The following is a 24,301-nucleotide window of genomic DNA, read 5'->3' as shown; positions in this document are numbered from 1 at the left end:
TAACTCTCAATGCCCTGGCCAAGTGGCTCAGTTGCTTGGGGCATCATCCATACACAAAATGTTGTGGGTTTGATCCTCAGTCTGGGCACATACCTACGTTGTGGGTTTCTTCCCTGGTCCAGGCATGTATCAGAGGTGACTAATCAATGTTTCTCTCTCTCATCGATGTTTCTTTCTCTCTCTTTCTCTTTCTCTCTCTCTTTCCATGCCCCCCCCCACTTCCTCTTGGCCTAAAAAAATCAATAAACATATTCTCAGGTGAGAATTAAAAAATAATAACTTCCCCAAAATACAAATAATTAATTAATTTTGCTAGCCATTTGCATTGTTAATATGTTTTATCATAAAAATCCTAAAAGTGAGCCCTGGCTGCTGTGGCTCAGTGGATTGAGCGTCGGCCTGCAAGCCAAGTGTCGCTGGTTCGATTCCCAGTCAGGGCACATTACTAGGTTGCACATCAGGTCCCCAGTTGGGAGCGTGAGTGAGAGGCAACCACACAGTGATGTTTCTCTCCCTCTCTCCTTTCCCCTCTCTCTAAAAATAAAATAAATAAACAAGCAAACAAACAAATAAATAAATTATTTAAAAAGTAACAAATAAAATAAAATATATATTTTTTAAATCCTAAAAGTGATATTCCTCTACAGTTTCTATTTTGTACTTATAATGAAATTTCTGTGGCATCCTTTTCAAAATATTTTATATGAATGTATATAGTAAATAATTGTCCTTTATCCTCTTTTTTCCGTCAGTAAATTGATCTTGTGGTAATTACTTTGGCTTCCTATATCTCTGATATTATCAATGTTTTCCTCATTTTCTCTAGTTTTAATTATAGTTGAAATCTTATTTTAACTATCATTATTATAATGTTCAATTCTAGATAAATAAATTATGCTCATGTCCAAATCAGCCACAATTTGTTATCAACACTGACTTGCTGACAAGAATACAAAAATAATGATTTAGGCATAAACTTTTATAAAAATGAGATATTTTTAATCCCTATCTATTTAATAGTGACCTTGTTCAATTAAAAAAAAACACTTTGGGGGGGTAAGGCAAAATGCACAATATCATCATAGTATTGTTAGATTGGTAATATTTTGGAATATATTATTTGGTTTTGATAAAGAGTGACTCATGAGCTACTTAGTGAATATATCTTAACTGTTGAAACACAGAACAATCATTAAATTTTAATTTAAAAACAGAGCAAGTGATACGGGCTGTGAACCATATTGGGCATGACATAAACTTCAGCAAGCAGTGCTCTGCAAACACACCATATTTGCCAGGTATCAGCACAGTCCCGAAACTTGTTTCTGTGCCACAGATGATCAGATTAGAAGACCCAGCTTTATCACTCACTCTCTGTTTCTCCACTTCAGTGGTCTCTACTGATCAGTGCTATTCCTTTCTTGTGAGTTTCAGGCACCTGATTCAGCATCTCTCCTCTCCGCCAACTTCTGCATTCAGCTAACAAGCATCAGTATCAGTGTCAAACATGTGTCCTATTCTTTTGCCTCCTGAGTGCTAATGATTTTCCACTTCAGTTACAGTAGGTGTTGTCATCACTCAGAACTTTTCTGTATCTGAAATCCTAAGATCCAAGTTGCTTCTTTGACAGTAACAACAGCCTTATTCCAACTACTCTTGCTGTTCAGCTTTAGCACAAAATCAATACAACATCTGGTCCCTTGCTCTCTCCATTTTTTCCTTAACTAACAGCCCCTTACAGACTTGCTTTCTTCTTCATCTAATCTGGATTCTCCAGGACACAGTCTTCTTATACCTTAGTCTTTCTCGGCCCACATGCCTGATAAGTCATACTTATATGTAACTTCTTATATAATTTTCTCTCCCCATATATACTCCCAAAGTATAGAGCTAATGAGGAAAAAAAGTCATACTACTATGATGGTCAATGTCTCCTACAAATTTTGTAGTCTCTAGCTATATCTGAATCATGAGTACCACCTAACATTCCTTTCACATGCTCAAGGTCACCTCCCTTTCTTGTCCCTTTAAACTGTCACCACTCTGTGCCTTTTTTTCTTACCCTATGCTTTCAGCAGAGAACTTTGTCTCCTCCATGGGGAAAACTGAATCTAATAGGCACAAGTTCTGTCAATTAACTTCCTATACACCCACAAAATTATCCACAGTTGTATTATTCCCACTTCTTTCCCTTTAGTCTCCCAGGAAAAGTTGTCCAGTCCTATTGTCAATAATTATACTGCAAGTCATGCTCATAACCCCATCCTCTGAGACCCTTTTTAAAAATGTATCATCTTTATCCCTTATACTTTAGTATCTTCCTATAGTTTTCTCTCCCATAGTCCATAAAAATATTCCTGTGCCACCCATTTCTTGTTTTGTTTTCTTTAAGTATATTCTATTCATTATGTTATTACGGTTGTCCCAATTGTTCACCCTTTTACCCACTGTGCCCAGTATCCCCCTTCCCTCCAGCAATCTCCCCCCTTAGTTAATGTCCATGGGTCATGCATATAAGTTCTTTGGCTTCTCCATCTATTATATTATTCTTAACTTCCCCCTGTCTATTTTGTATATACCAGTTATGCTTCTTAATCCCTGCACCATTTCCCCATTTCTCCCCTTTCCCCCTCCCTGCTGTTAACCCTCTAAATGATGTCCATACCTATGATTCTGTTCCTGTTCTAGTTGTTTGCTTAGTTATTTTTCTGGTTTTTTTTTTTAATTCAGTTGTTGATAGTTGTGATTTGTTGCCTTTTTAATTTTCATAGTTTTGATTTTTTTCTTAAATAAGTCCCTTAACATTTCATGCAATAATGGCTTGGTGATGATGAACTCCTTTCGCTTTACCCTGCCTGGGAAGCACTTTATCTGCCCTTCCATTCTAAATGATAGCTTTACTGGATAAAGTAATCTAGGTTGTAGATCCTTGCTTTTCATCACACTGAATACTTTTTGTCAGTCCCTTCTTGCCTGCAAAGTTTCTTTTGAGAAATCCGCGATAGTCTTATGGGAACTCCTTTGTAGGTAACTCTCTGCTTTCCTCTTGCTGCTTTTAAGATTCTCTCTTTATCTTTAAACTTTGGCATGTTAATTATGATGTTTTTTGGTGTGGTCCTCTTTGGATCCAACTTGTTTGGGACTCTTTATGCTTCCTGGACTTATATGTCTATTTCCTTCACCAAATTATGGAAGTTTTCTTTCATTATTTCAAATAAGTTTTCTTTTTCTTGTTCTTCCTCTTCTCCTTCTGGCATCCCTATGATTCAGATGTTAGCACGTTTGGGGATGTCCCAGAGTCTTCTTATACTCTCTTGTTTTTTTGAATTCCTTTTTCTTCTTTCTGTTCTGGTTGAATGGTTATTTCTTCCTTGTATTCCAAATCATGGATTTGAATCCCAGCTTCCTTCTCTTCACTGTTGGGTCCCTGTAGATTTTCCTGTATTTCACTTAGTGTAACCTTCATTTCTAGCTTTATGTTTTTGCCATACTCAGTGAATTCTTTGAGTGTCCTGCTAACCAGTGTTTTGAACTCTGCATCTGATAGGTTGGCTATCTTCGTTTTATTTAGTTCTTTTGTTGGGGTTTTGTTCCTTTCTTTCATTTGGGCCATATTTCTTTGTCTCCTCAATTTAGCAGCCTCCCTGTGTTTGTTCCTGTGTATTAGATAAAGCTGCTTTGACTCCCTGTAAAAAAGAGCCTGTAATTTGTGTGGGGTGGAGTTTTAGGTAACCAGCATGATGTAGCAACCCATTTCACTTCTTTGCGGCTCTGTGTGAAGGGAGGGCTCAGAGAGGGCTTTGTTGATGCCTGGCTTCTCAGACTTTGCTCAGTACTCACCCCGTTTCCAGTCACTTCACCCACTCCTGGTATGTGACTGGTGCTCTTATAGCTATTGCCCTGGAGTGGAATCCCAGAGTGGGTTGTTTTGCATAGTTTTGAAGACCATGCAGGCCCTTTTAGTGAAGTTTCCTGAAAATCCAGATGTTTCTTCTGCCATCCCTACCCCTACTGATTTTTATAGCCAGACATTATGGTGATTTATCTTCTCAGTGCTAGAACCTTGGGCTGTGTGGTCTGGCCTGGGGCTGGGATTGCTCATTCTTTTTACTTCCCTGTTTTCTGTAATTATTTTTGTGATTGCATAAGGTGATAAAGCATGTCTACCTATGTCTTCATCTTGACTGGAAGCTATCTATTTCTTTAAAAACTTCTGTAGCCTAATATCCCCCTAAAACTGCAGTCTTCTTTACTTTCTAACCAAACTATTATAAAATAGCTGATAGTTAGCTGGTCTCCACTTCTTCACATTCCATTCAGGCTTCCTCCTAGTTCCCTCATGCCATTGAAACTACATGAAAGGTGGTCATCTTCTAATCATTTGGGCCCTTTTCACTTTGATCTGGTTTAAGTATTGAACCCTGTTGATCAGTTTCTTCTTGAAATTCTCTTTTCTGGATTCTGTTACAACACCTACTCCCAACTCATTTTTTACTTCCCTGTTTTCTGAAATTCTTTTGTCAACCTCTTTCCTTTCAGTATTTGTTTTAATTTTGGTTCTTTCCTCTTCCCATCTCAATTTTCCTTTTATATTTCTCTCTTTAAACATTCCCTTCCACTTCCATGGCTTCAGCGGCAACTTAGAGCAAGACCTATCATGGCCCCCCAGCCTCAATCCTGCCATTCTTCAACTCCTACTTCATATATCATAAACCTTGAGTTCTTTCTTTAACACATACTCTTATATACAGTGCCTACTTAAGATCCTCGCTTATTGTGCCACCAATATCTCAAATTTATATATACCAAAGTGAATTCATCCTCCGCACACACATACTTCCCAACAAAATTCTGCTGCTTCCTCTCCACTGTCTTGGTTAGTATATCGCTATCTGTCTAGTCACCAAAACCAGACACCTAGGAGTCATTTTCCTTGACCACCCCATCTCACCCCATTCTACCCTCAAGAGTCACTAAGGCCTTTTTATTTCATGTTCTAGATATCTTTCAAATTCATCCCCTCATTTCCATCTGCACTTCTGCAGCTCTGGTTCAAGTCTCACTAGGATTATTTTTTTATTGCGGTAGGTCTTCAAAACATAAAATCTACCATTTAAACTTTTATGTGCACAGTTTTGTCACCTTAAGTACATTCGCATTGTTGTCTTACTAGGATTATTTTAATAAGAAACTATCTGGACTTGCTACCTATAGGCTGCCCTGTCTCTATCCCATTCCTATATTCTTCCCAGTGTGGTCTTTCTGAAATGAAAGTAATGTTACTAGATGAGTTAAAACCCTTTCATTGCTTTCCACTGCCTACATTAGTGGTTTTATCACAAACTTTTCACAGGTATAAGCTGAAGTGCGGGGAAAAAATAATGAACTGTATCAAGTTTTTTAAAATTTTTTCAACCTAATGGTTGAGTGAATTAATACCAATATTAAGAGAAGAAATACTGAAACATATGAAGGAGGTAAGATAAGTTTTGTTTTAGCTATGCTGAGAATCATATGCCTTGGAAGAAATAAGAGGAAATGTCTTGAAGGCAATTGGATATGTGAGTCAAACTGAGGAGAGTTTTGAGATGGAGGTCTGTATTTGGAAGTCTAAAGCATTTCAGTAGAATTGAGGGAACAAATAACATCTCTTGAGGAAATCATGAAAAGTGCAAAGTTTTCTTGATTTCTATCTCGTAAAGTAAATCAACATTTAAAAGATTAGCAAAAGAAAAATATATTTAAAGTCTCACCCTGCTGCTATGGTTAAAAGAGGGCAGGTCTTTGACACTAATGGCAGACTCTACAGGCAGCACTTTTCATGGCTTTTCTGTCTCCTCTGATGAAGGATGATTGTTATCCATCTCTCGTGAATTTCCGTGGTTATTTCTCCTTGAAAAAAAAATGTATAGCCAACTATGTTTGATGGGGTAACTTCATTCCCTAAAGAGGAGGAACAGTTTTTCTGGGGAAAATTTTCTGGCCTATAAGAATGCTACTCTCACATTAACAAATGCAAAATTACTCTAAAAAATGAAACGTATAATGAGATTTTTACTTCGGTACAGTTCCATTGATGAAGAGGAATTAATTCTGTTTTTACTCCTTCTGTCACTTTCCAACAAAATTATCAAGTCAATAAAAGTAATTCAAGCCCACAACAATTTAGAAATAGCCTTAAAAGTTGCAGTACTTTTGGAAGTGATATAGCACATCAGAGAGGGATATGGTAGTTAACCTAGCATTGCATCAGAACTCACTAGCCATGTAGCTCTGATAAAATTTCTTTTGGTTTTGTCATGGAGTTGTAGTGAAAATTACATATGTTCACAATCACTCCTCATAGTTCCTGGAACATAGTATATATCCATTAAGTATTACTGCCTTTTAAAATATATCACAATATTTTAAAGAGTGAAAATTAGGAAGTAAGCCAGTTAGGAAACTTGTGAATAACCATGGTTCATCTGCTTGATGGAAGGCTATGTATTTCCATATACCCAGACAACAGTGCAATGATAACCAGAGAGAAGGAGGGGTGGGGGTAGATGGAGGTGGGCAAAGAGTGGAAAAATGGGGGCAGAAAGAGGCTTCACTTTGGGCAATGGGCACATGATGCAGTATGCAGATGATGTTTTGCTGAGTTAAACACTGAAAACCTGTATGGTTTTGTAAATCATTCTCACTGCAATAAGTGCCATTAAACAAACAAACAAACAAATAAAATCAAAAATAAAACTATGAGCTCTCTCCAGAAAAAGTCCAGCCATTGTTAATATAACAAGAATAGTCTGAGCACCATTGATGTAACCTGACAGCCAAGGAGAGTGGACTGGAATGCACACAGGTGAACAATGACGACTTCATTGAACTAGTCAGTGGGGGCGGTAGGCGCTGTTGAGTGAGCACGTGTACTGTGTGGCTGTCACATTCAAAATCTGCATCAAATTTTGCATTAAGCTTGAACATTTCTCCATGGAAACTAGTCAGATGATTCCAAAGGCCTCAGCTATGGGCAACTGGTGATTGGCAGCTTCATCATCACAACACACCCACTCATGCATCACATCTTGTGCTGAGATATTTGGCAAAATCTCAAATCACCAATTGACTCAGCCCCCTCCCCCCATAGCCCAAATTTGGCATCCTGAGTCTTCTGGCTTTTCCCAAAACTAGAATCACCTTTGAAAGGGAAGAGATTTCAGTACTCAGTGAGATTCAGGAAAATACGACGGGGCAGCTGATGGTGATTCCAGCAAAGGATTTTGCAGGATGTTTTGAACAGTGGAAGAGACACTGGGAGAACTGTGTGAAGTCCTAAGGTGCTTACTTTGAGGAAGACCAAAGCATTATTGTCTTATGATAATGTTTCTTGCATCTTATATCTTCATCAATAAATGTCTCTATTTTTCATAGTATGCAGCTGGATACTTTCTGGACAGACCGTGTATATATTTCATTGTATTACATACCTGTTATATCGATATATAGCAAATATATAAATAATGTCAATTGAAAAATTAGGTTTCTATCTAAAATATAGCTGTAACTATATTTTTCAAGTTTATATATAAATTATAACAAAAACAGATAGAAACTACTAACTCCTAATTATGTGCAATGTCATCAGTTTACTCTTCTATAATGTGTTACTAAAGTAGCAGATGAAATACACCAACAAATATGTTCCCAATTTGACTTAAGTAAGAACATGAGGAAAAATTTAATGAACCTATTCAGACAAATAATCCTTTAACCAATAATCTGAAATCTTTAGTTCTCCAGTAACCCAGACTCTAGTAGAAGTAGCTTTGAACTAAGAACAAGAAAACCAGGCCCAGATTTGGCACTTTTACCACAGAACCTTGTATAAGGGTTTGCATGTCTATGTTCAGTTTCTTCATATTTAAAATGGAGCAATTCAAATCCTACCTCTAACCTTTTTTTTATTTCATAAAGCCCTTGGGAAGCTATTGTTGAGTAAAATGTAGAATAGTTGGAGCCTATTTCAGTAAGCAACGTAAATTTTTAAAGGATATTATAGATTTGGACAGTAAAGAATAGCCTATGGGCAAATCCTGCAAGGTGTTTCAACAGACATACACATCTACCTTCCTGTTGGCACAGTCCATGTTTGGCAGGTGTATTTCATTCCTTACAGGAAGGAATAGGTGCTTCATTGTGTTTCAGAAGTCGGTATGCTTTTACAAAACTAAGTAATTGACATTTTTCTCATTTCTGAGATCAAATTTTCATAAATCATTCAACCTGGATAAACTGAGAATGTGGTTGATCTAGTAATTGTTGAAATATAGTAAAGACATTGCAAAACATGATATTTAAGTATTTCCTCCTAACCTCTTCCCTTAACAAGATGTACTAGTTCTAAATGGAAGAAAGTCCTAATGTATAAAAAAAAGAAAAAGAAAAGTAAGAAGAGCCTACGTAAAGGAGAAGCCAAAAGAAGCACACAGATTATCTCAATAATGTGGGATTCCATTGACTCAGAATTTGTAATGATAATAATACTTATGCAGAACAGAGCTTACTTTCATAATGCATTATGAGAACATTTTTTAATAGGGCGGATGGTTTTAAGAAGAAGGTATATATTTAACCAACTTGAAAATAATTATTCCCTGACTTTTTACAATATATGTAGAGATATGCTATTAATGTCTTCTCAGGATTTCTACTGGCAGCTATTTGTGAACAATTAATTCACGTTATTGTCTTTTAACAATACATTTAAAATTTTATACCAACTTTTTCCTCCCCCTCCTCCACAACTCAAGGTAGTGAAACTTTGTCTAAATTAAAGGAATTATGTAATCCTATGACTCGTAATATTCAGAGTGTATAAGATAGCTCTAGTTTATATCACTAGTCCAACTTACACAAACTAATCTGCGAACAGAGTGAATTGTCCAGTGAATCTTCTAGTTCAAGTATTTGCACCACTAGGCTGAAGGTGTTTTGGTGAATTTCTAATACTTATGTATAGCTTCCATTTGAGAAATTTGTAGTAACAAACATAGCCTAGATTTGCCTTTCACTCTAAGATCATTACTACATTTCTCAAAGCAAAGATTTTCAATGCACCAAATTCTTTCACTTCGTATTCCTGTTTTCTAACAGGACTTGATATATGCAGAATCATCCAAATAACCTGGAGCTCATTTTCAGTGTTGGATGCAGCTGCTGAGTCATCTGAACCCATGTGAATGACACTAAGAATACCCTCATTCCTTTAGTGTCTAGCTCTGTCCTAAGTTTATTTGAAAAGGACCTTCATGCATGGATCCATATAAATGAGGCAAGCTGGGGCAGACTAGACTGTGTCGCTCAGCAGTCTCTAAGGATGGAAGATTGTGTACATGAGAACTGCTGGGCATGCTTTTCACTTATAATAAAGATTTCTCTGTGTATAACACCAAGCACAGTTTTAGTTACCATTTTATACTTTAGTAAAGAAAATAAAAGAAAAAAAATGAATGGTCTGATTCCATCATCTTTTGTCAAGAAAAACTCTCACTGATCCACATGAATGTAACCTCCCTCCCATAGAGTAGCCTAAAGACATGACAGAATGGACTTCTGAACTTCCCACTCTATTTTCAGCATAACTAGTGAGTTTTTAATGAACTAAAAATCACTTATCTTTGACTAAAAAGCCTATTTATACTACTCAGGAATACAAAATTTTTAAATGTAGTACAGAAAGTCTGGTTTTATTACCATTGAATCATGTGTATATATTATATGATTTTCATGCCACTGAAACATGAAGTTTTTCCCACTTAGCCACCTAATAATTCCTGACTTTATTTTCATCAGGTGACTCTACAAAAAAGAAATATAATGCATAAGAATTATGCAGTATGCCCATGTGTTGCTTTTTTAGCTACGTAACAAGCATAAGATTGCTAGTATTTCTTTTTTTTTTTAAGTAAATGTTAGGCATTTTATTATTTTTAGGTGTAAAGGATACTTTGGTGCTCATCTGAAGATGAGAGACATAGACACATAGTCAGAGAATAGTCAAGTTGGGAGGGACCACAGAAATGTTCTGATCAAGCATCTTTATTTTGCAGAAGAGGAAACTGAAGATCAACGGGAGAAAATAATATCCAGAGTGAAATAGCCAGTTAGTGGAAAAGACAGGCAGCATGTTTTTACCTCTTGCCTTGCAGACCAATGTTCGTGTCTGTGCAGGGCAGCTATGGGAAACATGCCTCTGGCGTTCTGGGTGATAACCATTTGTACAGAGCCTTTTGTTCACTAGAAGTTGGTTAGAACCCTGGTCTAATTTGCAGTTTTTCAGTGGGTAATATTTCTGTATTGAAATAAGTACTTCTCAGGTAAAAAACAGTTTGAAACTGCTCTTCGTTTAATACACCATCCTGTCATTGCATGGTAAATGGTATATTCACAACCTTAATGCAAGTCGGTAAATGTACTGAAATGAGTATCTTAATTTTTCATGTGGCATCTAATGCTGATATAATCTCTAAAGATCTTGGTTAAAGTTTGTGTTGTTGCTGTTTTTTAACCTCAAATCCTTGGCAGTCTGCACCAGTGTGCTGTGCTTACATTAATGCTTTGTTTCTTAACCTGACTACCAGGACTGCTTGGTCACAGGCAAATACTGTCCTTTTTCAGCCACAACATTCCTGACAATAATCACACTTTCTGTATTCATGTTTTCTCTTTCCACCCTCCCCACCCCCACCCCTAACTTAGGTTGGAAAGGCTGGTGGACGTCCTGAGGAAAAAGGTTGGAACAGGGACCGTGAGGACAGTGATCTGACTGAGAAACGACAGTCTGGGAAGCAATCACATCTGGTGACCAGGCTGCTTCATTCAACACTGTGTAAACACTAAAGCCTTAACTTAGCAAACAGTTGTTAGAAGTGGGACACTCCAACCACATTCCAAGCTGAGATAAAATCAAATCTCAAATGTTTAACCACTTTGTTGCTGACTTGAGTTATTCATCCAAATGTATTAACAACAGACTCTTACCTATGGGTAGCTATAAAGTTGTGGTGTATTTTGTAACTATTTTCTGTCTCACTATATTTAATATAACTCTTTTTACTGAGAGACTATTACAGAAACATTGTGAAGCTGGTCAGGATTGTGTCTTCCCATATGGCTCTTTCTGAGGGCAGCAAAGTAAATATTGTCTAAACTTTAATCCACTGTGTTAGGTCAAAACTTCAAATACATGCATTTTTTCAATATAAAGTTTGTTTCTTACCTACATAAGAGTATATAGTCTTCCTTCAAAGCATGTATGTAATCTTTGTTAGTATTAAAGAATATCAAGTATAGCTACTAAGGATTAATGTTTAATTTCTTTTAATAAGAGTTTGGTACATTAAAATTACATTAATCAAGATGGTTTTTTTTCAATAAAAATGTTGCTACTGTTTTCAATAAAAAGAAGATATTGTTAATGTGTACTTGTAAATTCATGTTGATATTTTTAACGTTTGGTCTGAGTAACTATCTAAACTTTACTTAAGCTGTAGAAATTGCCAACTCTATCTAATAGACCGGGACACTTTTGGCTTGAAAATCTGTCTGTGCCAGCATGCGAGAGGCGATCAAGTGTGTTAAGTATTCTTCTTTTTTAATTATTACTTTAATTTGAATTTTTTGTGGAGAAGGGGAATCCAATATGTAATATACAATGAAATTGTAATTTAAAAACATACGGTCTTGGAAAAAAGCAAACCTACAATTTGGTTCAGGTTACCTACTTTTTTTACTTAAAATGTACCTTAAAATAGTTACAACATAAATCACTTATAACCATATGAAATTATTAATAAAACTAAGATTTAACTATATGGCTCTAGGAAAAAGATATTCTTTCTTTTAGATTGAACAGATGAAAGACCAATAGAAAATGAGTATATCTGGAACTGAATGAAAAAGACAAGTAGAGATGGAATTCATGAAAAGTTTTGTAAGCATGTGAAAATTTTTCTAAGTCCGTACAACTTTTTAATTCATTTTTAAGATTGAACTAAATTATCTATCATTGCCCATTTTCAAGATGCACCATTCCTTCATACACCATTGGAGATTATGTTTGAGCTTTTTTTTGCTCTGTGGGGAAATAAAGGTGCTTTGTCACAGAGTGATAAAAGAACCATAATGCTAACATCAGTTTTTCTCTTACTAAATTCATCAAATTAACTGAGAGTTAGAATCATCCCATTGAATTTAAATTTAGAACTTACATTGCCTGCTTCTAATTATTTTTTAAAACTATGTGAACTAGAAAATAAAGAGCAACAGGAGTTAAAAATAAGCTACCTGGACCAACTCCATAGTCCTAAAGAGAATTATAGCTTCTCAGAGGCGAGTGACTAGATAAATAGAGAAATTTTAAATAATTTGCTCATACATGGAGTTGTCTTTGGGCTTTAATTGAAACATGTAACAGTTCCACATGTGAAGGAGCAACACTTTTCACTTTGTGAAGGTAAATAAAGAGAAACAATTCTTGTCACAAAATTGTCCATTCCCAAGTCCTCTTCAAATCAATCCAAGGAAATTTGAATCTTCAATTTAGTCCTGAAGAATAGACAAATCTTTCTTGAGTTATTTGTCTTGGAGTTTTATAAAGCACAAAGTGTAACATAAAGATATTGTACAATTTCCAAACATTTTATTCTATAAATGATCAGATTAGGGCAACCAGTTGCTATAATCAATATCCAGAACTTTTCCAAAATTTGATATTTTAAAGTTAAATTTACAAAACAATGCTAATATCTACTACTGTTCAATGTAGGTAATCACACCAAAATATCACACATCCCCTTGAAAATGAATTGTGTACAAAATTAAAAATGCTAAGTATTATAACCAATAATGTTCTAAATTGCCTTTTTTGTATTAAGGAACAACCTTGCTCACGGAAGGTCATTTCTCTACATATTCAACAATAAAGTTGAATATTTGAAGATACCCAGATATGTTTCTTTGAGTTTGCTGTAAACATCAAGTCTAATTCCTCCAGTAACATATGAATTCATTTCCTGTAAAAATAAGTAGTTCAGAAGAAAGGGAGAAAAGATAATACAAACATATGTAGCACTTGATGATTTGCAAAGTGTTTCACATCTTTATTTTTTGATTTTATCAACAACAATGTAATAATAATAGTAATAAATTATATATATATATCAGTCACATAATGATGATGATAATAATTTTAGTATTATTGTTATTATTATTACATACATTTTACAGATGAGGAAACAGACCCAGAGAGGCTAAGAATTTGCCAAAGACTGGCTAGAACTTAAAACTGAGATCTTATAACTAAAACTCCATGCAAACCACAGGTCTCCAAATCCCTCTATTAAAAAAATGTTTTTAATGTTTTTTTTTAATAATTTACTGAATTTAGAAAGAGAGAGGAAGAGGGGAGAGGGAGAAATACTGATTTGTTGTTCCACTTATTTTTGCCTTCATTTGTTGATTCCTGTTATGTGCCCTGACTGGAGATCAAACCCCAAACCTTGGCATATCAGGAGGACACTCTAATCAACTCAGCTACCCAGTCAGAGCCTAAAAAGAAAAATAAATTAATAAAGATTTTAGCTCTTACAATTTCTGTTAATATTTTACCATTTTGTGCACATATTTATGAATTCTCTGAAAATTAAGATTGTGCTCATTTCTTTCAATAAAATGCAATAATGTGAACTACATATGTACATAAGTAGCATCACCTTATTGCTACCTCTCTGTAGGGTTAGTGTAACAGCATGCTTTGTCTTAGCCTCCACTAATTAGGGATATTGTAACAACTCTTTGTTAATTAAAAAATAACCTTGAGTTGCTTTTTACTATTTTAATTTAGCTTTATGCTAAAACCTGACAATGTAGCTTTATCAAATGGAAGTCTAAACTTCAAGGCATACTCTGCCTCCCAGAACAAATGTTAGAAATAAATCCAGTTATAGGCAAGTTATAAGCAAGGATATTGGTTATGAGCAAGGTATAAGCAGTTATAGTTAATTATTTTTATATGAGAAAATTTCATTCTACTTTTATAAATAAGCCATGTTAAAATTATTTAAAATATTTTACCTAATAAAATATTTTCCCCAATAAAATATTTTCCCCTTTTCAGTGAGAAGCTAGATTCTTTCCATATTTCCTTATTCAAATAATCTGAAGAACCTTATTTGATTTTTTTACTGACAGAATTAGGTTGTTTTAATTTTTGCAAAAAAGGGTTAAAATATTAAAATTTTGTAGTTTTTATATTGGATATAGTTGCACAGAAAAGCAGTTTTATGTGTAGTATTTTTAAAGATTATAATTGTAAAGTTTCTATTTTCAAATGTTCATGATTGAGTCATATTATAATGATAAAAAGCCATGACTTACACATTTTGTCTTCTCACATAGGGTTTGTATGGAACACAAATTTTTCAAAAGACAGTATTATGTTGTTGATAACTATTATTTACAATTAATCTGTCTTCATATCTATATACATGTATAATATATACTGATATACATAGGTGTATTCTACATGTATATATCTATACACAGGTATATACACTCACAGAAAAATACATTTGCCTTTTTAAAAATTGATTTATAAGTCAGCTGTTAGGCTTAATGATTTCAGTATTTTGTTCATGTTTTATTAGAAATACATGTGGCTTCTGAGGTTTTTAAACAAATACATGGAATGGTTGAAAGATGTATATTACTCGTGCTTAGCTAAATATGTCATCTCTAGAAAAGATGTGGTTTATTTTGGCACTGTTTTAAAAACTCAAATATTTTAAACATTTGTGAAGTTGGAGCTTGCACATTTGAACTAGTAGCATGCATTCAAGAAAGCATCTCAAGTTACCAAATTTGTAATCCTTTTAGTAGAGTAGCCTGAAAACATTTTCTTTTCTTTTTTATTATGCACTTTAAGTTAAATTTATAAAGATTGAAGTTATAATTTTAATGTATTATTCCATAAGTAGAATTTGAAAATGATCAGTGTTGTTGAAAAGTATTAAAATATTGCATACTATTGATATCTCTATGCAGAAATCTAATATATTGTGTTCTTTTGCTGTTGTTTTCTAAACATAATTTTAGAGTATGCTAGTATTTTGGAACCCACCAGTTTCTTGACAGTGTACTTATTATTGAAGGTGCATTTTAATGCACAAACTCAAATATCTAAACTCTATATATGTATATAAGTACACATATATATATTTTATTTTTATTCACATAAATCCCCTATTGCAAATTCTACATACTTTGGCGCAATTCTTATACACTTATCTTAATCAAATTTATAAGTATACAATCCTAGAGACACTGTATTGGATATGCACTATAAAACATATTACAGTAAGAAAACAGATTAAGTTCACTGTGAAACTGTGTGACTTCCTTAACCAGTTTAATAAAGATAAAAGTCAATATGAACAAATTTATTAGGTACCTTGGGAAACTTTCTAAACTAGATATAAATAAAACTATACCAGCAAAATATTAAAGAGAAACATTGTTCAAAAACACAAGCATTCCCCTTAAGATTGGGAACAAGACAGAGATGTCCATTTTCACCTCTCTTATTCAACATGGTACTAGAAGTCCTAGCCACAGCAATCAGACAAGAATAAGAAATAAAAGGCATCCAAATTGGAAAAGAAGAAGTAAAATTATCTTTATTTGGAGATGACATGATACTGTATGTACAGAACCCCAAACATTCCACCAAGAAACTACTAGAACTGATACATGAATTCAGCAAAGTAGCAGGATACAAAATTAGTACCCAAAAAACAGTTGCATTTTTATATACCAACAATGAACTGTCAGAAAGGAAAATAAAGAAAACAATCCCATTCAGAATTTCTTCAAGAGGAATAAAATACCTAGAATAAATCCAACCAAGGGTGTAAAAGACCTGTACTTGGAAAATTATAAAATACTGAAAAAAGAAATTGAAGATACAAATAAGTGGAAGCATATACCATGTTTATGGATAGGAAGAATTAACATCATTAATGTCCACATTATCCAAAGCAAGCTGTAGAGTCAATGCAATTCCTATCAAGACATATTTTACAGAACTAGAACAAATATTTCAAAAATGTACAGGAAACCACAAATGACCCCACATAGCAACAACGCTCCTGAGAAAGAAAAACAGAGTTGGAGGAATCATGTTACTTAATATCAAACTATACTATAAGGCCATAGTAATCAAAACGGCATGGCACAGGCATTAAAACAGACACACAGATCAATGGAACAGAATGGAGAGCCCAGAAATAAACCCACACCTTTACAGTCAATTAATATTTGACAGAGGAGGCAAGCACATACAATGCATACAATGGGCTAAAGATAGTTTGTTCAATTAACAGTGTTGGGAAAATTGGGTAGATATGTGCAGGAAAATGAAACTAGACCACCTTCTTATACCACAAGAATAAATTCAAAATTGATCAAAGACTTAAATGTTAGACCCAAAACCATAAAAATCCTAAAAGATAACAGTAAACTCCTGGACATTGCTCATAGCATTATTTTATCAGCTATATCTCCTCAGGCAAGGGAAACAAAAGAAAAAAAAAGTAAATTGGACTACGTCAAACTGAAAAGTTTTGCACAGCAATGAAAACCATTAACAAAATAAAAAGACAACCCATGGAATGGGAGAACATATTCACCAATACATCTGATAAGGGGTTAATATCCAAAATTCATAAAGAACTTACAAAACTCAACACCAAAAAAACAATCCAATTAAAAAATGAGCAATGGAACTGAATAGACTCCTCTCCAAAGAGGACATACAGATGGCCAACAGACATATGAAATGATGCTCATCATCACTAATCATCAGAGAAATGCAATTTAAAACCACAGTGAGATATCTCACACCTGTCAGAATGGCTATCATCAATAAATCAACAAAAAAGTGCTGGCAAGGATGTGGAGAAAGGAGAATCCTTTTACACTGTTGGTGGGAATGCAGACTGGTGCAGCCTCTGTAGAAGGCAATATGGAGAAGTCTACTACAAAGCATCTCTACTACCTGTGGGATGTGTAAGTGGAACCAACAGCTGAAATCTAATAACACTGCTTCTGGCTTTGGCTGTGTGGCTCACTTGGATGGGGAGTCATCCCATACACTAGAAGGCTGTGAGTTCAATCCCTGGTCAGGGCACATACCTATGTTTTGGCTTTGGTCCCCAGTATAGACCATAAGGGAGGCGACCAATCAATATTTCTCTCATCAATGTCTCTCTCTCTCTTTCTCTCTAAAATCCTCAGGTGAGGATTCAAAAAATTTTTAAACAAAATAAAATTGCTGCTTCTGTTATGTTTTATTTTTTGACCATGATAAGGGAAATAGACTATGTGAACACTCTGCATCATCTGTAGTAAATTTAGAACTTAAAGTTTACGGTAAATGACTAAAAGAGGACCAGGGTGGCGGCTGGCAATAGCAGTCTTTAGGGCAGAGTCTATAAACTTAATATCTATATTGTCGTTACTGTGTATTAAAAAATGTCTCACCATGTATGGCCTTTGTGACCTCATTTTCATACACTTCTACATGTGTGCATAATAATAACATTGTAATTTTACTTTATGCAGTCAACTATTTTTAAGGAGATTTAAAAATAAGCACATTATTTTATCTTTATCATATATTTACCATTTCCAGTGCTCTTCTTTTTGTAGAACCTAATTTTCACCTGATATCATTTATCTTATTCTTCAAGTATTTATTAATTATACAAATACAGAGCTGGGTGATGAATTCTTTCATCTTTTGTATGTCTGAAAATGCCTTTCTCTCTTTGCCTTTGTTTTGTGAAAAACATTTTTTGTAGAATATAGAAATTTAGGATGACTTTTTCTTCTAGTATTTTCGCAATGTTGCTTTATTGTTTCTGACTTGCTTTATTTCTGCTGTCGTTTTGTTGTTGTTGTTGTTGTTCTCTGTACATAATATGGCCTCTGGCTGCTTTAAAGATTCTTCCATTTGTCCTCCTATAACTCTTCTAAAATGTCATCCTCTCGATGTCTAGCTTCCCAATCCTGATGTTCTCCTGAAGTAAAGGCTCTGTTTTCTCTGATTGCTTTTTTCCATTTTTTTGTTTGTTTGTTTGTTTTTTGGCACTGCTATGTGCATAGATGCGGTCTTCATTATATATTTCTTGCTTGAGTTTATAAACCAATTATATCTGACTTGATATATTTTGTCAGTTTTAGAAATCTTTGATCAATATCTTTGTATCCTCCGTCTGAGACTCCAATTATATATTTTTTCACCCTGCTCCCAAATATCTTTTCCACTTTCTTATGTGTTGTCCTTTTTTACTCTATGTACATTAGTCTTGAATTTTCAAAATTAGCTTTCTTTCATTTCACCAATCCTGTCTTCTGCTGTTAAATCCACCTATTAAATTTTTAATTTCAGATTTGGGATTTTTTTAAGATTTTATTTATTTATTTTTAGAGAGGGGAGAGAAAGGGAGAAAGACCAGGAGAGAAATATCAATGTGAGAGGTAAACATTGTTTGGTCACCTCGTCTGTGCCCTGACCAGGGACCAAACCTGCAATACAGGCACATACCCTAAATGGTAACAGAACCAGTGACCTTTTGATTTGTAGGATAACACTCTATCAAATGAGCCACCCCAGTCAGGGCTCAGACTTGGTGTTTTTAAATTGTATCATTTCCTCTTGATATGTTTTCATACATTCCAATTCTCTGGTGAAATACTCATTTTTCTAAATATATTGTCTGCCTCTTTGCCTCTATTTTCTTGGACATACTAGTCATAGTTACTTACAAGTTTATGTCTACTAACTCCACTATTTGAAGCACATGTGGGTCTTTCTTTACTGTCTGTTTCATTTCTTGATTTCCTGATGCATGGACTTTTCTCTTGGAATGCGTATTATCTGTTGATTGAATGTAAGACATCCTGAGCCTTCAGATGATTTTGCCTTCCTCCAGAGAGTGCTTAGCCTTTTCTCTGTTGGGAAGATTGAGTGAAAGCCAATCACCTTAATCCAGTCATTGTGCTGAGTTGATGCTAGGTTGCATTTGGAATAGGGCTCAGTTTTCTCTGGTTTTCCTCTCTTCCCATTGCATAGCTCACTAGGGCTTTCAAAGGTGAAAAAGATATCTTCACTGGGACCCTTTTTGATATTCTCATCTGAGCTTTTTTTAACCTCCCACTTAGTACAGAATTTGCCAAGTGGTTTGAAAGGGAAACTAGATGTGTGTTTCAGACACTTTGGTTCTCCAGGTCTGTCACTCCAGCCCTGCAGGGTTGCCAAAATGCTGTTGGTGTCTCTGTTCCTACAACAGTATTCTGCCAGGACAGAGCCCAGATTATCATTCTGCCACCTTCCCCCAGAACCAGCAAATGCCTCCAGGGAAGAGCAGCTGCATATCATCAATTTACTTCTCTGTTCCCTGGAATCTTAGTCCCTCCAGTTGTCTTTGTTTCAGCCCCTCTATAGTACTTTTAAACAAATACATTTTGTATTTTACCCAGCTTTTCTAGTTGTTCTTGGCAGGAGAATTGGTCTGCCACAAACTACTCTGTTGTGTCTCGAAACAAAATTCCACTGAGTTTTAGATTTCTGTTACATTTTTAATTTCTGGAGTTTGTATCCTATTCATTTCCAAATCTATTTGGTAATTTTTATGGTTTCTTGTTCCCATCTCATTTTTAACTGCTTTTTAAATTTTCCTATAAATTTTAAACATGCTTATTCTGTACTTAATTTTTGATTATTTTAATCTCTCAAGTATTTACTGCTCCAAGTTTGCTATCTATTATTTCTTCTAGCTACATGTATGTTGCCTGATTTCCTTGGATATTTGGTGATTCATGAGTTTGAGCTTATATTTCTTAGACTTGTCCTTAGTGGGACTTTTCAAGACCTGGATATAAAGTAGGTTCCTCCATAGAGACTTTGCATTTGCTTCTGCCAGTCACATGGGAACATGCACAGGCTCTAGAGTACTTTAAAATTTTAATTTTAATTTCATTGGGCCACTTAAATAATGACAATGGGCTGAAAACCCACATGAGAGCTAATTTATGGTTAAAATGTATATACTACAAAACACTATCTATAGATTTGATGCAATCCCTATCAAGATCACAATGGCATTTTTTACAGTAGAAAAATACAATCCTAAAATTTATGTGACACCACAGAAGACCCCCAAATAGCCAAAGCAATTCTGAAAAACAAAAAAGCGAGAGGCATCACACTTCCTGATTTTAAGCTATTCTATAAAGCTATAGTAACCAAAGCAGCATGGTACTGACATGAAAACAGACAAATAGCTCAATACAATAGAATTGAAAACTCAGCAATAAACCTAAACATGTATAGTCAACTAATATTTGACAAGAATACTCAATGGAGAAAAGGAAGTCTATTCAATACATGGAGCTGGGAAAATTATATATTAACATGTAGAAGAATGAAACTAAACCCCTGTCTTACTTACATCACTCAAAAAAATTAACACAAAATAGATTAAAGACTAAAATGTAAAACATGAAATCATGAGACTCCTAGAAGTAAACATAAGGAAAAATTTCCCCTACGGTGTTGGCATTGATGTTTACATATGATACTGAAAGAACAAGCAACAAAATCAAACGTAAACAAGTGGGTGACAACAAACTAAAAAGCTTCAGCACAGCCAAAGACAACCTACAGAATGGGGAAAATATTTGCAGACCATGTATATCTAATAAGGGGCTAATATCAAAAATATATAAAGAACTCATACAATTCAAAAGCAAAAACAGAAAAGTAATATAATTTTAGACTTTTTTTTCCAAAAAAGATATATCGAAGAGCTACAGGTACTTGAAAAGATGCTCAATAGCACTCGCCATTAGGAAAATGCACATCGAAACCACAATGAGATATATAACCTCACACCTGTTAAGATGGACATCATCTAAAAAATGAGTTAAAACAAATGCCCGTGAGGGTGTGGAAGAAAGGAAATACTTGTACGCTGTTCATGTGATTGTAAACCAGTACAGTTACTATGGAAAACAGTATGGAGAATCCTCAAAAATTTAAAAATAGATCTATCTTATTACCCAGCAAGTCCACTTCTCAGTATATATTCAAAGGAAACAAAAACACTAACTCAAAAAGATATCTGTACCCCCATGTTCATTGCAGCCTTAGTTACAACAGCCAAGACATGGAAACAACCTAAGTGTCCATCAACAGATGAATGCATAAAGAAGTGACAACTAATATAATTCAGCCATAAAAAATAATAAGGTCCATCCTGAGTTTATTCTGGTGTATGGTGTAAGTTTGTGGTCAAGTTTCATTTTTTTGCATGTCCCTGTCCAGTTCTCCCAACACCATTTGTTGAAGAGGCTCTTCTCACTCCGTTTTATGTTCCTTCCCCCTTTGTTGATTATTAGTTGACCATATAGACCTGGGTTTATTTCTGGACTCTATCCTGTTCCATTGATCTATATGTCTGTTCTTATGCCACTACCAGACTGTTTTGATTACCATGGCTTTGTAGTATAGTTTGACATCAGGTATTGTGATTCCTCCTACCATATTCTTCTTCCTCAAGATTGCTGTGGCCATTTGGGGTCTTTTTTGGTTCCATATAAATGTTTGAAGTATTTGTTCTAGGTCTGTGAAATATGTCACTGATATTTTAATAGGGAGTGCATTGAATCTATGAATTGCTTTGGGTAGTATGGACATTTTAATGATGTTGAGTCTTCCCATCTGTGAACATGGTATATGCTTCCATTTATTTGTATCTTCCTTAATTTCTTTCTTCATTGTTATATAGTTTTCCGAGTACAGATCTGTTACCTCCTTGGTTAAGTTTATTCCTAGGTACTTTATTTTTCTTGTCACCTAATACAGGAAACTAATGAACAACATAAACAAATAAGCAAAATTGAACCAGAAGCATGTAAACAAGGAGCAGACTAACAGTGATAAGGGGAGGGGGAGGGTAAGTAGGGGAAGGATCTAGTCAAATAACTAGTATAAATGACCCATGGACATGGACAATGGGGTGGGAATTGACTGTAAGAGAAGGGGTGGGCTGGGTGGGGGGGATCGGGGGGGTAAAGTGGGACAACTGTAATAGAAAAACAATAAATAAAAAACAAAATAAAACAAAACAAAAACCAGCCTAGCACAACACTAACAGTCAATGATCTGGTTTGCAAATGCTCATGTTAATTCTTGCTCTTTCAATTGTTGGATGAACAAAGAAAGGCAGCAAAGGCAGAAAATTTGTGTACGCTGATAAAGGACTATACGGGAATTTAAGAATAATAATAATAATTAATGCAACCCTGTCATTTGCAACATATAGATGAAACTTGAGGGCATTATGCTAAGTGAAATAAGACAGAGAAAGGCAAATATCTCATATGTGAAATCTTTAAAAAAAAAATCATAGGGGAATTATTTTTAATCCTTTGTTTATAGCCTGAGGTTCAAGATTTCTCTCCTTGGGTGGACCCTGGACTCTGTCCTTGTCCCCTCCTCCACTAGAAGGTTATGAATATCAAAGCTCAACCTCACCGCTATCAAAGGCACTGCTTTCAAGGTAACAACTGCCTTTTGTGCTTCACTAACCATAGAGGGTTCCCAGCGTTACTTAGGTTTTGGCCTCTTGATTCCAACTTGCCAACATATTGATGCATTTGAGATGTTTCTCATTTTCTACCCAGCATTTTTAGTTGTTTATTGAGACAGGTTCCAGATCCATCACAGCAGAAACAGTAGTCAGGGCTTCCTGTTACTAAATTCATACAGACACATATATAATTGTACTGCTAATAAAATGTTCCTGAATTTAGTTCCAAATTAAGTATCTCTCATATACCTGATGAAAATGGGTAGATAATAAACTTGCCTTCCAAGATCCATAATTGCAGCTTTTTGTCCCCACCAGCACCTACAAGCAGTTTTTCATTAGAGAAAAGAATTATGATTGAATAATCCAAAGTAGGCTGGGCAAGGACACGAACAGCTGCCTAAAATGAAATGTTTGAGTTATGAGCCATGTGCCACTTTGGTTTATCTGCAGCCAAAATGTTCAGGATCTTCATTCAATTGACCATGTTGCTGGGGAGGGCCTGGTTGCCCTGAATAAGAGCTGCCTGGTGATGAGTAAGAGGTTTCCGTGACACACAAGTTCAGGCCTTGCTACTCTGTTTTTGTTGATTGAGCTTTCTTCTCCGTTGTAGCTAGGGATCCATCGTGGAATTTAAACACTTGTGTGGTAACTCCATTCCTTCTGCCATTGTGTTTGTTAAGCTCTAGCTAACGAACTTTTAACACTGACTCCATGTAAGGCAAGACCTAAAAAATGGCAGCAATCAGTATGTCTGGTTTTATAGTTAAAACTGTATGTTTTATATGTCTTCAGACAACTAAGATGCTCTTGCCTGTCTAGTCCAGCTGCTCCCCAAAAAGTAGGCTTCACACTGTGTCTGTATGAAAAACAAAGGAATAAACCAAAGTGCACCTAAGACAGCTCAAATGAAGAAGTGACTCATTTCAAAAGACACACCTACGGTAACAGAAACTTCAAAATGCATGCCTGCTTTAAAACTTAGGAACTTTGCATAAAAATTGAGGAACCAAAATTGCATAATATTTGAAAGGTGAGAGCTGCCAAACACACCAGTAAAAGTGTACTTTGTGTCATGTGGCCCTTCCCTTCCAAGCCAACAGCTTCGGTTGCTTAGGGAGAGCCTCCAGATAATGTCACAAAGAATGTTTCTCAGACCCATATGGATTATGTACACATTGGCTTGCTAAAGGCAAGTTTGGACTTCAAATCTCTAAGCTTCATCTTGCTTTTAAACATATTGTTTTGCAACAAAAACCAGGTGACTAAAAGAGAAGAGAATGAAATTCTTCTCCAAGTCATAAACTAGTTCTGAAGATAATTCTGGAGGAGAAGTTTCAAATATAGTTTTAACAATGACATAATAATTTGATATAAAATGTCTTAGTAGTTACTGCTTTGAAGAATTACTCTTTACTTGATGTGTAAATGATTACCAATGTCTTATATCACAGTCTTATCACTTTACAAAATTAGATTTGCTTTTTGCAACTTATTTTCTTAAACTGCGGTGATATTGTAAATAGCTGTATACTGTTATTTAGGTGACATAGAGGAATGTGACTCTGTAACTTTGCTTGTTAAACACAAGTGAAGAAAAGGTT

At 35.0% G+C, this 24,301-nt stretch overlaps 1 protein-coding gene across 4 annotated transcripts in view; it reads left to right on the top strand.

Moving 5' to 3' along the window:
- The window catches only part of MIPOL1 (mirror-image polydactyly 1), a 324,740-nt gene extending 313,272 nt beyond the window's left edge, over window positions 1–11,468 (top strand). For all 4 annotated transcript variants that reach the window (XM_090270121.1, XM_090270120.1, XM_090270123.1 and 1 more), the window contains one exon: window positions 10,744–11,468. In XM_090270121.1, the coding sequence (XP_090126247.1) occupies window positions 10,744–10,810 (67 nt within the window). In that variant the 3' untranslated portion in view covers window positions 10,811–11,468. The remainder of the gene's footprint in view (window positions 1–10,743) is intronic.
- Window positions 11,469–24,301: the final 12,833 nt, after the last annotated feature.

The sequence above is a fragment of the Furipterus horrens genome, unplaced genomic scaffold (genome assembly GCF_987537825.1).
Source record: "Furipterus horrens unplaced genomic scaffold, mFurHor1.1.pri manual_scaffold_3, whole genome shotgun sequence".
Taxonomy (NCBI): domain Eukaryota; kingdom Metazoa; phylum Chordata; class Mammalia; order Chiroptera; family Furipteridae; genus Furipterus; species Furipterus horrens.
The sequence above is the reverse complement of the archived record's forward strand: the minus strand, read 5'-3'. Positions and strand labels throughout refer to the sequence as shown.